Below are 14,698 nucleotides of genomic sequence, written 5' to 3'. Positions count from 1 at the left end.
TGGTGACGCAACATGACGGACTACATGGAAGAGGACCAGCTCCCTCTGTAGATGTAAAGAGCTCGTCCTAAGATAGTGAAAACACCATGATTCGTATTTTCACATGATTATACACTAATGAAAACATAGTCATATTATATTGTTATGGTTCTGCAAATATATCCACTAAGTCCTACATGCTGCACCTTTAAGGCACAGCATACACCTTTTTTCAGGGCGGTCCTATCTATAGAGCAGCTGTTCTCACTCACAACGTGTCTATTGACATAGCATGAAGAGCGAGACGAGTCTGCATTTACCGACAGACTGGGGTCCTTGTCCTATGTGAAACCAAAAGTAAAGGTTGATTTCTCTTCTAAGTGAAGTAATGCATGTAACTTTAATGTACGTAAGTAACATGAATAACTAACATAGTTATTTTAAGCTAAACCACAATCTTTTCCCAAACTTAACCCAGTAGTTTTGTTGCTTAAATCCAACTAGAGTGTGACTGTTTCACAACGTTAACCAGGTGTTCTCAGAAAGCCAAGAGTCTAACCAGACGCTGCCAACTGGACCTTACATATTTATTATTGCTAACTTGTGCGCAGAACCCTGCACGCTGAAAAATGATGCTAAAGGCGTGCCCAGGGCCCTGACCAAGCATCTGTATGTGATGAGTTTGGGGTCGAGGATGTGTTGGTCAGACTCAGTGTTAACAACAACAACTGCCTATAACCTACTTTGATGCCGACAGTGAAGAGACCTTCAACGTCAAACTTGATAAAAAAGACCTTCTAACACTGCCACTCAGATGCTTCATTAACATTCATGAGATCTTTAATATATCATGGTGTAATTAACAACAGGTGTGCAAATGAACAAACACTCCGTCTAATTTAACAGCCCTTGGACTAATTCTGTAATTACTGTTATTGATATTCATCACCTTTATCTTCTGCCACACATTAAGTCCACAATCTTCTTTGAAATTGGCAGATTATGGCCAAAAAAAACCAAACCCAATTTGGTTGATGCTACATCTGCTGAAATGTGCTATCATTCAACGTATGCAGCAGCATATCTGTCGTCATCATTTTGACTGAACCATTGAGTACCATCAGTGTGTTTAATCAGCATGTTCTGAGGACATACGTCAGTTGCTTTTTTCTCTGTCTTTGTGCTGCTTCTGGTTTGGTTGTGAGTATTGACTGGACTTTAAGAGACTAATAAATCTAACTGGTTTCACGAGTCTCTGGAGCTTCGAGCACATCTACCGTAGTATAAAGGACATTTGTTCGTTCTGAAAAGACTTCAGGAGACATTATGCAGGTATGAACAGGAACTTCTGTGTGAGGGAAAACAAAAACTCTGACTGACTGTCTTCACACACCTTTTACCCATCATCCACTTTCCTTCCACACACACACACTGCAGAGCAGAGCTGCTGAACTTAGCATTAGGCAATAATGGGAAGGCAGGGCCAAGAAGACAGAGGCATTCAGGCTCAGTCTGGACAGCAAGCGATCAATTGATCAATCAATAAAACCTCTATCTGTTATAGTGCTGTTCCCGATCGCTCAGTAGTGCTGCTCTCTCTCCCCCTCCCCCTCCTTTTTTCTCCTTCCTTGTTGTGCAGAAAATGCTGCACAGACGCACAAATATATACAACACGAAAGCGGCCAGACAGAGGAAATGATATTGGCATGCATCTTTGCCAACTCTCATGCATATTCAGGAAAACTGGAGACTTTTGTGTGTCTCTTGGCCGCTGGAGTGCAGCTGGACTAGGTGTTGATCGATAGCAAAAGCCTCATTAACATAGAGCCCATCATACAGACATTCACTGTACTGCCAAGAAAAAGGCACGTTGATGCACCATCTACACACTCTCTGGCAGCAGTGACATTTACTGAGCGATCAGCAGGACCTTGAACAACAACACACTGTCATACTGTCTGAGGGAAAATCACAGTGACATGATGTACATGTGTACGCTGTGTAAATGTCCTCATACACAAATATCAGAGGCGCAGACTCACACGACCGAATGGTCTCCGGTCGGATGACTTCAGGATGACGACGACTCCATTTTGACTTTAACACTTGACTTGAAAACATCAACCTCAACCCCAGATGGTAAAATTTTGATTACAAAAAAGCAGAATGAGCAGCGAATGAACAGATGAAATATGAATGTATCTGACAGCAGCTGGTGTGGAAAGATAGCACAGTGTGGCAGTGCACACCAGCACATTATCACATTTGGACTGTGGTGGAAAGTAACTAAGTACATTCACTCAAGTGCTGCAAAATTTTGCAGTACTTCTACTTACACTGAATATTTGTATGTGCTATTTCTAATATTTCCTATTTGCTGCACTACATTTATTTAACAGCTTTAGTTACTTTGCATATTCAGATAATTTATACAACACTGAAATTACCTTCACTTTTACCAGCTGCAACATTAAATCAATACATATGTAATCCATCAATAATTAGAATTACAGCACTTTATTTATTTTGATGGTACTACTTTTGTGCTTTTACTCACATAAAATTATAAATGCATTACCTGTAATACAGTATTTTTACACTGTGGTAATACCACTCAAGTAACAGATCTACTAATACTGCATCTGGACATTACAACCCTGAGGTGAGAAGACCTCATCTGTAATCTCTCTCTTCTGCAGATTTACATGACCAACTTCTTTGGCTGCAAATTGCAGCAGCTGCAGCTAATAAGCGTTAATCGTCAGTTTCTGCTTCATGTCACTTTTAGCTGTTGGAATCTCTCATAACATATTGATGTTGTAAGATCCTAATTGTCTGAATAAGATGTTCCCAGTAAATGTGTCAGATAAATTTAATCATGTCACAAATTCTGCTGCTCATCTGCTTTTTCAGGTCGGTTGTGACAAAGAAAAGAATTACGCTGCCACTCAACAGTGCAGTTTTTCTGCCTTCTCAGTGACAAAAAGTCTCATGCAAGTCTTTTAGTCACTTCTAACTTTTGTTATATATCTGAAGAAAAGAATAGAATAAGGGATTCAAAACCAGATTCAGATTTAAGAAACTCCAAAGGAGACCTGGTCAGTTTGCTCTGAAATGTTAGAAATACATGTCAAGGGAATACATTAAAAAAAACATGTATTATTCTTGTTAATTTAACCACACTAACTGTTATAGTGTTAAAAAAATGTTTAAGACTTAGACTCAACTCAGGACTTCACAGCCAAGACTTGAGACTTACTTGTAACCTCCAAATCAATTACTTTGTTGCACCTCTGACAAATAGAGCTCAAATACGTTCACATTTGTATAAGCATCACTCCAGTTTTCTATTCAGTATTGTGCGCGATGCATAAAGGAATTTACCGAGTGTGTTTTGTCTCTTCATCACTATCGCTAACAGAAAAGTAGCTGAGGGCCTCGTGTGCATATACAGTACAAGGCCCCGGCTGCCTACTTTTGTTAGATCGGATGTTTGTTCATGATAAAACTGCTGGCGCTCATGTAAACACTGGCAGAACACGTTTGTTTTTCTGAGAAAACTGAATTGCAGAGATGTTTCCTTGGTGTGGTGGATCGCTGAGTTCAGTGGCGTTTAGAGGAAAGAGCGGCACCGACGACATTAACTGTGCTGCCAAGAGAATATCAGGACACACTTGAGCAACAGCCATATAAAATACCGACAATTAAATACCAGCTTTGTGGTAAATCATGTTTATGTAGCGATTACATGACAGTCAAAGCTTTCTTTGTAGACGGAGCTACGCTACAGGAGCAAACAGCCATCTGAAGGAAAATGATTTCCATTAATAAATTACAGCTGCCGCCAGAAAACCTCCCATCCCAGACTTTGGCGTCTTTAATATCCTAAATATGTAGATAAATATGTAGATAGTGCATGTGCTGACTAAGCCTCATGATGCTCTGGTTTCCTTGGATGAAAGTCCATTTATGTCGTCTGATATGCACAGGGGTCGTCAGTGGGAAAATTAAATGAGGTCACACTGAACATTTCAGAGTGCTTCCTTTTTGAAGTGGAGAAAAATCCGATTTAAAAAGCCTTTGTGTTTCAAAATGGAAACAAATTCAAACTCTGCTGCTCCGTGATAATTTCATCTGTGCCCTGCACACATTGTACATACACATGATGTCCAGTTCCCGCACTGCACTCCCAGCTTCAGCCATCCCATTTTTCACTGCTCTGCCTGTTTGTTTGCAAAGGTCAGGTTGACCAATACAAGGCCGGAAATGACATGGACAAAGATAAGAAGGTGATAGATAAAGAAGAGAAGAGAGAGACGCCGACTGGTGGTCACATTGTTCATGTTCTCTAACTCTGACGGCCGACACGTCCCCGTTTCAAAACGGACCATTAAGGCTTTGGGTCGTTGTGTCTGTCTGCTTTCACATGTGGGTGCTTTCACATCAATAGAAAACATAATCAAGGGGAGCAGTTTTGATGATGATTAAAGATTACTCTTTCAAATAGGTTCAACTTCCTCTAATCAGTTGATTCCGTGACCGTTTTTCTGCAGAATCGTGACATTTCCAAAACAGCTGCGTTTTTCCAGTTTGGTAACCTGAAGCAAAGAGCAGAGAGAGCGCAGTGCGAGGTGTTTGTCCAGGCAGGTGGAAGAAGGCTTTCAGTCACAGTGATTAGAGCACTCATCACAACACAAGGCTTGAAATGAATCTGTTTACAGCTAATTGCTATTTAACCCTCCTGTCTAGAATATTTCTACAGTGCCTGTTAAGTATATTTTCCAACTTTTGCACAATTGAACCATAGCTAGTATGAAAAAATAATTTTCTGTTTTTTGACTAAAATGATGACATCAAAACCTGAATTCATTCATGTCCAGCTAGAGATGAGCACACTACACACCAGACAGCAATGTGAAAAAGCACTGAGAAACAGTAACTTATGAACTACAATGTGTACCAAAAGAAAAGCTGCAGTCGGGGAAGTGCACAGACAAAGTCCTCAGGCAACGTTTCACTTTGGAAAAGAGCAGTTTCCATTTTCAGAGCACTTCAAACAATCACTGCCCTCAGGATCTGCCATAGGCATTTAGTCTTTTCTTCCTCCAGCTCCCAACGCTAAAATCTGCAAACAGACTGTTTGCTGAAATCATGATCCAGTGGAATAATAAGCCCCACCAGAGTCAGGACCTTGTTTTATATCCGTCCATTCATGTTCAATACCAGGGGGTCACGTGGGCCTTGTGCCAATTCCAGCATGGAGTGAGCAGGAGGGAAAGCACTGGGTCTACTTCTCATTTTCATTAAAAAAAAACTTTATTTTAATTTAAAAATTAAAATCTGAAAGTAGTTACTGATGACTACACTGACTGCTGTCTCGATTTCTGTAGCTTCAGCCAATGGTTGCATTGGTTATGATGCAGCAAAGTCGTAAGTTAATTGCTGAAATCTGGGAACACACTGATAAAAATAGGTCCAGCAAAGCAGTAAAATAACAGTTTTTTCCTTGAAGGACACATGTGGTACAATTCAAAACATACACAATAAGTATAAGAAACTTCTTTGCATTATTCTCTTTTTTATATAATCATTAGAGTGGCAGTTGGAGTATCTGTAGTTTCAATGCAGCACTTCAGTGACTCAGAGCACTTATAGCTTCAGACCGTTTACCTGAAATAACCCACTGACCTTCAAACAAGTTGGTTGCTAAGGAAACATCTGTGTAAAAAAAGACATTTTTACCCTTCAGACTTCCTAACAAAATAACCTTTAAATGCACTCTTCTTAATTGTTGTAGGCGGAAATGACAAGAGGGATGTTGATGTCTGCCATTGCCAAGGCCTAATGACAATAGCAACATGCTAGCATTATCATTGTGAGCATGTTAGCATGCTAATTTTAGCATTTAGCTCAAAGCACTGCTGTGCTCAAGCTGTTGGCATGGCTAAAGACTCTTTTCTGTTCAGCAAAATAAATCAAAGTTGGCCAAAAGTATCGATGTTTAATTTTGTCTCAACACGAAGCAGCCGTGCATGAACTTTACTTGAATAAAATACAGTTCAAAATGACAAACAAGAAGACGACTAAGAGTCTGACTGTTGCACATGTTCACACTGCAGTGCTCTAAAAGTATTGCGGTTCGATACTCAGCTCGAGCCTAAATGCAGAATCACAGATAGCTTTTTTCAGCCTCTTCACTTTGTGGTTCAGCTCATTCAGTTTTTGCTTCCTTTGCAAAAGTTTAGTGGGTGAGCGGTATTCATCACAAACCTCAAGAGCTGGAGGCAAAAGCTGCTTTTTTTCTGCAGGGAGAGGAAGAAGAAGAAGAAGAGGAGGAGGTGGTGGTGGGTACGCCGAGCATGCTCGGTTGTGCTTCGGGCCTAGAATAGAGCTCCGCTGACCTTGAGGGTGTCATATTGATCGATCAACAGTGAGGAACTGTGTGTGCATGTGAGAGAGGGAGAGAGATGGAGGCGAGCAGCTCCACCAAACAAGGAGAAAACTGAGACCTGCACTAATGATGAATCATTGATAAGTGGACAAGAGAGGATTTTCTCCTTCCACCCCTCTCTTTCCCTCTTTGCCTCGCTCTATCTCAGGTTTGCTTTCTAGCTGCAGCGTTTTCTTTCTCCGTCTTTTCCCCTCTGTGCTTTCGTTCAATCTCCGTCTCTCGCTTCCTGGCTGGCTTTCTCTCTTTTTCTCTCAATCTTGCTTCTCGTCAAATGTCAGTTTTAGCATTCGCTCTCTCTTCCTCTCCGTCTGTCTCTCACCTTCTCCACTTCGCATTTCCCGTTTCACTTTCAACGACTGCTTTTTGTTTTTTTCCTGTCTTGACATTTCCGTCTTATTTCTGCATCAGAACTCAGGTGCGTGTTGATGCTTCCCTCCCTACAGGTGCTTCGAGGGCATGAACACAGATATATGCTGCTGCGTCCTTCCCTCTCTGCCTGCATTGTCTGATCCGTTTTCTCTTCGAGGACTCTGCTTTCAGTTTTGGCTCATCGCCATGTGTAACTTTGTGGAAATTTCAAGCCAGCCTGCTATCACTCTTTATGTTTCCCAGAGTCCAAATCTCTAGGTTTTTATTCTTCATTTTTGCAGCATGCAACATTTACACACAATTTGTACTTTGGTCTCTCTCACAAAACAAATCTTAATTTCCATATGACTTCCTGAACCTCCAGTGCTTACGCTCATTTTTCTAAATACTTCAGTTTCAATAACAGCTGCTGGCACTTGAACTTCACAAGATTACCTTTTTCGTGAAGCAATTTCTGGCAAAGGAGACTCATCCAGGATACAACTCTAAATTTTGTTAGGTGAAATATAGCCTCAGTGTGGTATTTTGGACGCAGACACAGACGGTGCAGCTGCTTCCTCCTGTTTCAGACCACGCAAATAGTCTCACCAAACCTGATTTGCTCTCTCCCCGACAATGGAAGGCCGCATTGATCAGATTGGTTTAGCCTAATTTGTGAGCAAGTTGGATCTCAAACGATACTGACGGCCCGCCCGCTAACAGTGCGAAAGAAATTTCTGTTTTGTCTCGCAGGCCTAAATCCAAATGCTATAACACCTTTTAACTTAGAAGCAGCTAATAAATTGTGTGGTTTCTGGTCTCATTGGCTGTGCTGTGTGCGAGGATTCAAGCGACATGTCTCTCCAGAAGCAACACCTCACTGCTCTCAGTGATTTTTTATTCAAAAGCACCCATTAGAGATGAGTTACAGCGATATCTTAAGATTGTGCAGAGTACCTGGGACATACAGTATATTTTGGAAGTTGCAAGTGTTTTACTGCTGTGGACACCACAAATGAAATTCCATTCAGCTCCATTTTATAAGGCTGATGGAAGAAGTCAATTTAACACTGCTGCTCCTTTACGCCTTCTTTAACACCCCTTGAAAATGATGGTGTTAAAGTTAAAGCTGCCATTATGAATATTTTTATATTATTGATTAAATGACTGCATTTTGCCCTCAGACATTAACCATCTTTTGACTTGGTTTCACAGCCCATAACTTTACTACTTTGGTTCACTCTCACCACTCTCGTCAGCGTAGTTTCCAGCTGCAGAAGCTGTCTAAAATTTAGCGACTAGCTGGTGAACATAGTGGTGCGTTTAACAGCTAAAGAGACTGATATGTTCCTCAGGAGTCGGTGGAGACCAAAGCTGAGTTCAAAGCAAGCTTTGTATTCACATTGATCAGGTGGCCATAGACATGATACAAAATAAAGGCTTATGTTGCTGCGTGTCTGCTGCACTTAAAAAAGGCATCTGAAAGAAGAAAGTCAAACCAGACAGTCCAGTATTTCAGCTATGCTAAATCTACATTAATCTCTCTACACGAGCACTATCAACAATTAATCTTACGTTTAAATTTAGATATGCCCATCAGCAGTGAGGAGATCGTGAGAAGTAACTTGCACCAAATGTCCATGTTTATTGATGAGAGAGGAGCAGAATAGTGCAGTCGATATAAATAATGTACACCAGTTACAGTTTTTCAGTGGCCTTGCAGAAAGAGACCGACAGCGATTCATCCGGAGTCAGTGAGGCGAGCTGAACTTCTCTCATGCACACCTGTTCAATATGGTGCAAGGCCTGACACGCTCTCTTCATGCTTTCTGATCGCAACTTCATCGTCATCGCTGACGTGCTGAGGGAGGGGGGGTGGGAATCTGCGAGCACATGTTTATGATTTGGAAAACCATATTGCCATGACAAAGTGCTGTTTGCTTCCGATTAGCGTTGATAGCCTGCTGCCATCTGTGGTTATATCTCTGTTGTTGAGATGAATTTTGCTCATGGGTCCGGCCTAGGAAATATGCAGAGGTTTCTGACAAATATGTGGGCACGACTGTTGCTGTTGATTACTCACAGCTCTCTAACTCCACTGCTCAGACTGACACCGCTATCTCTCAATCTCTATCTCACCCCAGTGTCAACATGCTGCAGGGCACATACATCTGGATGCATGTGGAGCGTAAGGACGGGGCCGTTCGGGGAGAGGAAGTCGACATTGGAAAGAGAGAAGGAAGAAGACTCAAGGGAAGCAATCAGCAGGGCAAAACCGTAATGTGACCTAACGTCCTACACACGAATTGGAAGTGCATACACATGCAAAAATGCTTACGCATTCAAGAAAACACACATACGCACAAAAACAGACATTTATGCTCAGAGAGATCGTTTCTTTCAGAACAGCCTCATTCAACTCTTCTGGAGGGAAAAGAAACCACACACGAGACCATAAATACAAACACACACACACACAAGCACAATGTATATACTAGCTGCTCCATCTGTCTTGCACCCCTCCTCTCAGGGGGCCTATAAATCAATCACTGCCAAAATACCACACTTCAACTGTGCAACCGAGAGCGACACACACATGTATGGGCACGCACACTCAGGAGCAGACATTTATTGAGCCTCCATATTTGCAGTCACTTTTTGGTCTCGTAATTTGAATGTCAAATGTGGAGCTTCACTGCTGCGTCAAATGCGAATGGTTCTAGCAGCGCCAAAAAGTTATTTATTCCTAAAACAACTGTATCTTTAAAGAGCACAAATTACTTCCTGAGAAGGCTGAATTCTTCGGTTGTTGATCATGAATGTGTGAATGTTTTTTTGAACTGAACTAAGCTAAAGTCAACTCAGTAGAAGGCAAAGAAAACAGTTCCCGCACCAAGCTTATGTATTTTGGGATTTCCACACAGCCATATCTACTCAAGTTGAAACACTTTTACAGCAAAAAATGAGCCAATGGAAATAAAAGATGAATGGTCTGGTTACAGTTCCACAGCTGCAAAACAGCATAACCATCATTTTGAATGTAGAAAAGGAAGGGCTGGTGGAAGAGTTGTTATTGTTAGTACACAAAGAATGAGAAAATATCAGCCACACATCAAAATGAGCAAAACAGACACACATCAGTTCTAGTAAGTCAGTATGACAAATACCACAAGAGGAACCAGATTAGTTAGACTTGTAGCCATTAGAGAAGTCACACATTGTTCTAAAAATGCTTCAAGAAAAGAAAAAATGTTGAATGTGTGCGTGTGCGGGGTGGGTGAGCTTCAACAATGGCTACCACACTGGTTTATCATCAACAAGACTATAAGAGTTCAGTTTGGTCAACATGCGTGTTATTCACCCGCAGCACTGAGCTCCAGCTTCAAACAGCAGCTGAACAGGATGGATTCATGAATACTTGACTGTCTGCATGTTGAATGAGATCTAGATGGCTTGCAACCACAAACATACATAACATACGTTGAGCTGAAATAACCACTGCAAGGAAAATGCAATAGATCCCCCGTAATATATTCTGTACAAGTATAAACAAGTGTTCACAAGTGAGGATAAAGCTGGATTTATACTTCCGTGGCTATCGCGTGGGCTCCAAGGTTACACCACAGGCTATGGTTGGAGCTGATATGCACCTCCTCAAAAGTGTAACTCTGATTGGCAGCTTGTGTTTTCTAGCTTGTGGAGAGTGAAGACAACATCAAGAAAGTTAAAGAAAGACTCTGTTCTGTTCAGTAAGAGATTATGAACAGTTACTGTGGAGTATAAAGCATTTAATACGGCCTGATCATACACAGCACATGCAGGTACCTTCCTCTTTATCTGAGTCCTCACATCGACTAAATCCAGCTTATGCCAACTACCAAGAATTAAAAGAAAAAATTTAGAGCCATATTTTTTTTAATTCATGAAGGATAAAATGTATTTTTCATAATGTTGTTAAAAGTTCCTGTAGTTTTTACATCTACCATTAAAAAATTATGTGCACTACATGTTGCTCCAGTGGTTGACCAGGTTCACTGTTTAAGTTAATGTTAAGTTAGATCTTTTTTTTTGGTGTTTAGGAAATGTGTTTTTGATGTATCCATGAAGCCATCCATGTTACACTAAATAGCCCAAAGCCTTGATCTCAACATCCACAAACAACAAATTTCACATCATTTTTTATATGAATTCTGTATTGTTTATCCTCCCCCCTCAGGATGGAGGCCACCAAAGCAGATAAAATTTGGGCGTCTTACCTTTGATGCCAAATTTGGAGTTTCCTCCAAACTTGAGAATAACCAACATTAGAAGGAAACCGGTAAAGGCGACAGCTGCGATGCCCACCACCACATACACCTGCACAAAACAGAGTAATAAACCTCCCATAGTGCAGGTATAAGCACAGGCAAGAACAGACAGACAATACACGCCATGCCCGGAGGTGTAGACCACAGGCAGACTGTCTGAAGTACTGCAGTGTGCTGGGTTCATTCAATTCCTTCTAACACTAAAAAAAGTCCAGCCCAGTTGATGCTACACATGTAACACAAATAAATAGAAAAAACAGGCACAGTCAACAACTGACAGAGGCAATCAGCAAAGAAACAGAGAAAAGGTACTACGTGACTTACAGCGACTCTGTCTTCAGGTGGGTCTACAGGTGGGCCCTCTGTTGATGAAGTAGAGAAACAAGAATAAATAGAGAAGAAGAGCAAGATTTGTGGCCGAGTGAAGGACAGTGCTCACTATAAGACTGACGCACACTTCAGAACTCTCTTTAGTAATTATTCATGAAATGCGATATAATACGGCATATTATTGGTCATCTGCGTTCATTAACAGTAAGCAGCTTACAAAATACAATACAAAAAACACAACAGCCAAAGTAAAATGCTTTAACGTAAGCTGCTAAGTGTTAGCATGTGCGACTAGTTAGCGTACTACCGACACTTACCTAACCCAACTTTATTTATCTATTTACTTATTTATTTGTGAGGTTACAGATTATGTTTTTATTATAATCTTATTATTTCACTCTATAATAATTCGTCACTGTATGAGAGACGTCCCTGAATGCTACTGTCAGAGCTGAGGCTAACGTTAGCTGCTCTGTACAGCTCTTTTAGCTTCCTGCAGCCACAGCCTCATTATCTTTGAAAAAAACAAGTGGCATCTAGATAAATCTAGAAGGTAAGCAGCTAAACAAGGTTATCCGCATTATACTTCTGATACTAGGACTAACGAGCTCTGCACTGTAATACAAGAACAATGCTCTTGCTTACATGGCTCGGAAACAAGTGAGGATACAGACTTTATGACTGGGACATGTTAGCTTTAGCCTCAGTATTTTAGCATGATATCACGTATGCAGCCATCAACTGCTTATTTAAGACCCTTTTAAATGGGTTATCATCACCTGGAATCATTAAAAAGTCAGGAGACAGCGGTTTCAACCAGCTCAAGGGGCTAATGTTAGATTAATTAGCTAGCTAGCTAATCAGTGACAAAATCTGCCTGTGATTGTTGTTATTTCAGCTGGCAGAATCAATGGTTGACAACTAGACCTACCTCTGTGTGAACTAAAAAGCCCATTTAAAAAAATGCTACAAATTTCAGGTGGGAAACTGCCATCATTATCATTGCAAACTGCATATGTGCCAGGTGAGAACAGAAAGCTTGACAGGCATATCCATAGCAACTAAGGGGGCAGGAGGCTTTGCAATGGGCCAATCAATTTAACTGCGACGTTTGTGATTGGGAGTGAGCAAATAAAAGGCATGGCAGTACCTGTGGTTGGATCTGCAGGAGCGAGGAGGTGTTGGAGAAAGAGACAACATGGACAAATTAGGTTTCAAACATATCAGCATAATTCAATTGTAAATTCTTTGACATGCAGCTCACAAATAATGTCAGTCATGCCTCATGTTCTCTGAGCTTGCTTCAAAAACATATATTTTACACAAACACAAGACACAAACCAACGAACGACAGATATAACGACATGCGCAAAATCAGGGGGAGAAAACAAAAAAACAACAACAGTGTGGAAAAAGGTATTCCAACAACCCTAATCCCTGGCTGCAAGGATATGTAGGAATGTAACACACCCTCAGCAACTTGAGAGAAAAAAGAGAAAGAGAAAGATTTCTAAAATGTAATTCGTGTTAATCGATGAGGAGAGGATGAAAAATATGAGCTGTTGAACAGAAAAAACACAGATCTAAAAACAGACACTGTGAACATACCATGAATCTAAAGCACATGTGGTGGATTTAACACTTTTACGTTTGATAAAAGGACAGTTATAGTTATTAATATCCATTTCACTCACCATAATAGTAAGGCTCCTTCTCAGTTCCTGCACATAAAGCAGCAAATAGTACCACATGTGAGATAAGCAGGCATATGTAAGCTTGCACTAATCATTGCATTGACCAGTTGTTTCAGCTCTGTACTTTTTAGTGAAAGCTTGAATTTAAAACAGCTCTTTTTAATCTTTTTGTTTAGCACATCAGTGTAATAATATGTTGAGTATATCGATCAGAATGTGAAGAAAGTGAAGCATCGTGCAGTGTTAAACCTCACCATCCCAGGGCTTGCGCATGAAGTGAGCCTCCACCTCCTTTTGGTCCGTCCCGAATTTGTTTTCGGCCAGAAGCGTGTAGCGGCCATTGTTGAGGTGTGTGGGGCTGTCCAGCTGCAGGCAGCCGTGGTACTCTCTCTCTGTGATGTCATGGATCATGGTCATGATGTACACTCCCTCCATCACCGCTTTACCATCCAGAAACCACTGCAGGTGCGGCTCTGGGTTTCCTGGAAAGATTACCATGAAAGAGACTCAGTAATTGTTGTGGATTTCATATTCTTTAATTATGACACAATTCTCAAAATCACAGAAAATTAACAGAATAGTGTCACTAAAGGACATTACATGGATGTCTCTCTTACCTGACACACTGAAGGGGATGCACCAGTGATGGTCTGGGATTGCATCGCTCAGTTTAGTGATTTTGGGAGGAACTGAGTGCCATTGAGAGAATAGAGAGTTTAAGAGAGATGCAAACACAAAAGACAGAATGCAAGATAAGGCAAAAGAGCGACTGAGAGGTAAAACTGGTGAGGCATGCAAAAACACTGATTAAGTGTTTCTCCGGCTTTAGCTCTCAGTTTTATAGTCTGCACTTCACTGACGAACACTTTGACACAATAATCTACAATGAATTAGCGCTTCTGGCTGGAGGGCAAACGTACAAAGTATATCCAGCAGCAGCGAGGACTCTTTCTCTCCAACAATGTTCTCAGCCGTGCAGCTGATCTTGCTGTTGTGGTCCAGCGACGACAGGTTTGAGAGCCGCAGCACTGAAATCTGGCCCGACGTCTCGATCTGAGAGAGTAAGAACAGCCACGTACCAGCACCAGGATTTATATCGCTTATTCATGATCACAAAACTTTTCATCACACGATTACCGCTTGTGACCAAAAGTCTGTAATGGAGATGTTTCGTTAAACTGCCGTGACAAATAATCTCTCACAGTTTGAGGGCTGCAGGAATCAGACCGAGATAATGTACAAGTTGGATAATGTTCAGGATATGTGGTAAAAGCATGTGGAGCACTGGATTCAGCTCATCATACCACTGAAATCACTCACTTTCAGCAAAAATCTGAATAAATCAGCGACATTTTTTCACCTTGTCTGAATCATAGTAAAACATTGTGGAAGTAAGATTTACAACAAAAATTTCTGTGTGTACTGAAGACATACAGGTGAGCTTAGATACCTTATGTCAATCGGAACGAGGATTCGTGAAGCATTTAGGACTACAAATGACTTTATTTTCATTATTGATTTTTTTTAATGAATAGAGTTATTCTTTTGTTTTTTTATCCATATCCATATTATTATCCATATTAACAGAT

The 14,698-nt window shown here is 40.9% G+C and overlaps 1 protein-coding gene across 1 annotated transcript in view; it reads right to left on the bottom strand.

The window, feature by feature from the left end:
- ntrk2a (neurotrophic tyrosine kinase, receptor, type 2a) overlaps positions 1-14,698 on the bottom strand; it is an 80,200-nt gene that overhangs the window by 49,176 nt on the left and 16,326 nt on the right. Inside the window, exons 7-13 of the mRNA XM_041936597.1 lie at positions 14,030-14,162; positions 13,727-13,798; positions 13,359-13,591; positions 13,110-13,128; positions 12,566-12,577; positions 11,410-11,447; positions 11,035-11,134 (exon numbers count right to left, since the gene is read on the bottom strand). Coding sequence (XP_041792531.1) covers positions 11,035-11,134; positions 11,410-11,447; positions 12,566-12,577; positions 13,110-13,128; positions 13,359-13,591; positions 13,727-13,798; positions 14,030-14,162 — 607 coding nt within the window. The remainder of the gene's footprint in view (positions 1-11,034; positions 11,135-11,409; positions 11,448-12,565; positions 12,578-13,109; positions 13,129-13,358; positions 13,592-13,726; positions 13,799-14,029; positions 14,163-14,698) is intronic.

This window comes from Chelmon rostratus, chromosome 5, assembly GCF_017976325.1.
Source record: "Chelmon rostratus isolate fCheRos1 chromosome 5, fCheRos1.pri, whole genome shotgun sequence".
In the NCBI taxonomy this organism is placed as follows: domain Eukaryota; kingdom Metazoa; phylum Chordata; class Actinopteri; order Chaetodontiformes; family Chaetodontidae; genus Chelmon; species Chelmon rostratus.
The sequence above is the reverse complement of the archived record's forward strand: the minus strand, read 5'-3'. Positions and strand labels throughout refer to the sequence as shown.